The 4,576-nt window shown below is 37.7% G+C and overlaps 1 protein-coding gene across 1 annotated transcript; it reads right to left on the bottom strand.

Moving 5' to 3' along the window:
* Window positions 1–771: 771 nt before the first annotated feature.
* On the bottom strand, window positions 772–4,366 carry LOC149052781 (oncoprotein-induced transcript 3 protein-like). Its single transcript, XM_089205730.1, has 2 exons — window positions 4,267–4,366; window positions 772–1,148 (listed from the first exon to the last, which is right to left on the bottom strand). The coding sequence occupies exons 1-2, from the start codon at window positions 4,364–4,366 to the stop codon at window positions 772–774; spliced, it is 477 nt and encodes a 158-aa protein (XP_089061856.1).
* Between the last annotated feature and the right edge of the window lie 210 nt (window positions 4,367–4,576).

The raw sequence follows: 4,576 nt of genomic DNA, 5'->3' as shown, positions 1-4,576 counted from the left end.
GAATTTTTTATTTCAAGTACTGGTTTAGTAGTGTTCATAACTGCGAGGATCTCTTATATTTGTTTCTTCACCACAGTGCGCATACATGATTTTCATATATTTACAGTCAGTACTTCAAAACATTCCGGAATTCGAAGCTTACAACACAACTATTGTGGTAGAAATACATCATAATTACACAGCCTAATAGAATGTTCTAGTTTTCCATATACGTCATCAGAAAGTTTGAGTATCAATGTAACAGTGACTAACAATTATGCAATTCTAGAAATTATTTACAGTCTCTATCAACAACACACCTAAGCTGCTTTAGTTTCTAACGACCTGATTAAACATCAAGAGTGCCTAAAACTTACATAGTGAAGCACCTCGATTGGAATAGATAGAGATAGTATGATTATTTGGAAGCTTACTAATGCCTATAGTTGTTGGCATTAGCTGGGGGACGGGGGGGGGGGGGCTGTTCTATTACTCGGATAAACAACTATTGTTCAGTCGACTCTGATGATGATTTCCGCTAAGGTTATAGAAACGTCAGTCACTATTAGTGATTACTTGCAGTCACAACTTCTCAGGAGCACTCTTACCTGGAAGATCAAACTAAGCAGTCCAAAGGTACTCTTGTGTTGAAACTACTCACTGTTTAACACTAATCATAAAAAGTGGATCATATGGAATATTTTAAGTCCCTGTTATCATTGATGTACATGTGCGTGCCAATAAATCGATTTGTGAAACCTTTCACTGTGCAGAATGACTTGCTCATAGCATTTAGTCTGTGCTGCAGTAGCGCGAGGGACATCTAGGTGGCTTTAGTAGTTGGTATATATAGTAGGATCCGCAGTCTTTAACTTTAATAGTTTTTGATTTCCAGCAACAATCGCCACCTCTGGTAAAGCAGACGTCGGAGGAAACCTCACCATCTGCCAGTGTGGGGTGACCACCTTTTAGCCAGCCTGACCAGACCGCACCACATCTATTATCCGGTACGCACTGGGTTGGCATTTTTGTTCCTGCATCTCCCACGAAACGATACCATTCCCCGGATATTAAGGAATCGTCGTCACATTTTTCTCCACCGTTGGGTGTGATGTAAGTGCTCTTTCTGTCAGCATCGCTCAGGTTTCTGTAATCATAGCACGGATCGGCTAAAAAGTTGAATTTCGGTCAATGTGATGTTTTATATGTTACGTTGTAAGAAAGCTTAAGAAAAAAAAGCTATTATATAACGTTTGGTGGTTTGAAACGATTTCCCGCCCAGAGAAGAGCCAGGAAATCCTTGTTAAACGCGCGTGTAATATTACGATAATTATTTACATGTGTTTGATATCACTAATCAGCCGTGTCAGGTTAATAAATGAATGGCAAAGCGATGACCGTTCTCAATCCAGGGTCGCATGTCGAGATTTTATCGGATTAATGGCTGCTTAAAGCACAGAAAAAATCGTATTCGTAACAGACAGTGTCGTTCAAAATTCCTAGAGGCGGAAGTAAAACAAAATACGAAAACAAAAACCGAAAGTTACGTACTTGACCTAAGTAATGGTATTTCTTGCGGCTGAAAACGAAAATCGACAACTGGAAGATTTGCGGCAGGCCGATTTCGGCCGTGTACATGAAAATATTTCTTTTGTCGGTAAGGAAAAAGTCAATAACTGAGAATTTTGCGAAAAGAAAGCTACGCCTATTGTCTGTTTCTGTAATGGTTCAACACATTTTTTTCATCTTGAGCCTTATCGCCGACACGCTATACGACTTTTTTTGCGGATTGTGAAACCTATAATTTCATATTTTAAAAAAGACGACTTTTCTTACCAGTAAAGGCCTATTGTGTTTACATGATAAACAAAATAATAGATGGTCGCTTGCAGATATGGAACTTCTCTTCTCGTGTTTATCTCGATACCAAGAGATTATAACAGTTTATACTCTCTTGCTCGATATTTTACTCGTTCGCTGCTCTCACTCACGAGATAACAAGTTGAACATTCGAAGAGAAATTCCAAATCAAAGCGCACCCAAGTATTATTCTCTATGAATTGAATGAGCACAAAATAACCGAGTTTGTCATACAGCCTCAAAACAAAATCCTTTAAAAGTTACCATACTCAACTAATTTCAATGCATGACTGTGGCGCGATCGTTCGGTGATCGCTTTTCATACAGCCCTGCAATCATCGACTGCCTACCACAAAAAAGGTTGTTGAGAATGTAAAGCCATCAAAATTGTTAATAGGTGTTCCCGTAAAAATTTCCCAGGGCTAGAATTATTTGACCGTGAAAAAGTTTTCTGTGTCGTAATGGAATTGTACTGAAGTAACTGGTTTTTCTTCAAACTGAGCAGATATGCAATTACAACTTCGTTGAGAGCCGATTACTGCTTAAGCAATAGAGAACCTTTTATTCCGTGTTTACAAACTCTCATCTAAACACGAGAGGAGGTAAGGAGAATTTGGGAAAGTTGTGCGAACCCGATACGCAGTCAAGGGTTTGCATAACTTTCAAGAAATTTCCTAGCCTCGAGTGTTTAAATGAGAAAATGTAAACACGGGAAAAAGTGCTCTATATGTTATAAGCATATCTCTCCAATAACGTTACAGAGGAAGGTAAATGTTGTTTGTTTATATCATGACTGATAAATATTTTCTCAACACTTGCTTTGGACGACAGTGTTTTCTAATAGCCAATCAAATCGTGCATCTGACAACAAATAAACCAATCAAAAATTCGCGTTGTAAAAAGTCAAGTTGAAACTCGCGGTAAGTGCCAGCACCGTGTAAATGAAACTGTTCAGCTTTGAATTCTCGTAAATTTGACAGAAAATACCGAAAGTGTTTGAAATATGCGACTCCTTGAAGAAAGAACTTCAAGAGGAGGAGTTTGATTAAATTGAAAATGAGCGTTACCGTAATTAACCTTTTCTTTAAATTGACGAAACCTTGCCCGATTTAACAGCCCAAAGACATGATTGAGAAGTTGAATCGCTCATCGCGCCTTGTAAAGTTTTTCGGTTAGTGCAGTTTTGTTCGAGCCTTTTCCAGTGACTGACAAAATCTTCTTCCATCGGTTTAAGTCACTCTTAGTATTGCATTAAGTGTTGTTGGATTTCTGTCTGCAAAAGTCTTCAATTTCGACTTCATGCCGCTCGTAGTTTCGTCGGCTACACTCAAATTTGTCTACGTTTTCCTTATTTGGACAAATATTCTTCCATTAATTACTATTTAAATAAATAAAACAATCTGAATCTTGCCATCAGTCTAAAGGTGATTCCTCAGTATTGCACTAGGTATCTTGTACTGCGCATAAAAATCACGTAATCAGGCAAATAAGCGCACGCATTCCGAGAACATGGTATTGCTTTTCAATAAATAGACCGTGCAAACAGGTACAATGCTCTTTAGCTCTTGAACGAGCGCGGTGACCTCTATTTTTCATTGCATATTTTTTGCGTAGAAATTAAGAATTTGGAGAAATTAAGAAAAATTATCGAAGGCAAAAAAAAAGACATAGCTAAAAGCGCGTTACTTTATAATGAAAATTATTACCTTGAAAACAACGACGCGAGGAACGTTTTGAGCAATAATAATTGCTAATATATGTAAATAATTTCCGCAAATTACATATAAACTTTTCCCCGCGCTCGAAACTTTGTACCTTTGAAGTTTTTTCTTTTCATTTTTACTTCGAAAACCCTTGCTTCTAGCTACCGAAAAATGTACCTTGAAATGACGCGCGTGAAAAATTGCTGATAGAGGCATAAATGAGGAAAGTTTGCCTCGTCATTTCTCTCAAACAAGCACGGTGACCTGCCTTTCTTATTGCATTTGTCGAAACAGCCATTGGTTGGAAACATTTAAGGGCAGACTAATAAAATTTTTAGATGACTTTTTTTTTGTTGAGGAATCACCCACCTTATTAGGTCAGAGTGAGAAAATCGTAACTGCGGTCAACATCGATTTTAACCAATTAGACTATTCTGTTTAATTGAGACATCATCAATATAATTCAATTGCAGAACAGTTATGCATCATCAAGAAAAAAATTATTTCCTCTCCTGGTGGACAAAAACAATGCGCATCAAGTCCACAAATATGATGTAAAAAAATCAAATCTATCTTTCTTTATCCCCCATGTTTTGTCGAAGGACGTTTCCAAGATTTGTTACATGGCCAAACAAGCATAGCCACTCACTCAACATTATTTACAGCGAGTTCAGCCAGCACCATCTCTAAAAAATATATAAGGCATGGATTAAAAGAGACTAACCTTTACAAGTCAGACCATCCCCAATGTATTTAGGATTACAGGCGCAACTGTAGGAGCCCTGGGTATTACTGCAGGAGGCGTGCTGATCGCAGATGTTCATCTGTGAACACTCGTCAATGTCTGATGGGGATCAAATGCACCACGTCACAATGCAACCCAGAGTTGGATGTTATGATGAAAAATGTTTTGGTGAATCAAGATATAATGAATACTTATCCAAAATACTGCAAATCTAATCTCAAAGGATATGTGAAAAAACAAAACAATCCACAATTTTTAATGAAGGGTGAATTTTAGGATAAATAATTGA

Source organism: Pocillopora damicornis, chromosome 1, assembly GCF_964200805.1.
Source record: "Pocillopora damicornis chromosome 1, jaPocDami1.2, whole genome shotgun sequence".
NCBI classification, from domain to species: Eukaryota; Metazoa; Cnidaria; class Anthozoa; order Scleractinia; family Pocilloporidae; genus Pocillopora; species Pocillopora damicornis.
The sequence above is the reverse complement of the archived record's forward strand: the minus strand, read 5'-3'. Positions and strand labels throughout refer to the sequence as shown.

Excerpts from the sequence above, each read along its gene's own strand:
- LOC149052781 (XM_089205730.1), bottom strand. The coding sequence starts at position 4,366 with ATGAACATCTGCGATCAGCACGCCTCCTGCAGTAATACCCAGGGCTCC. Across the intron at positions 1,149-4,266 it reads GGATGGTCTGACTTGTAAAG|CCGATCCGTGCTATGATTAC; the intron begins GTTAGTCTCTTT and ends TCAACTTTTTAG.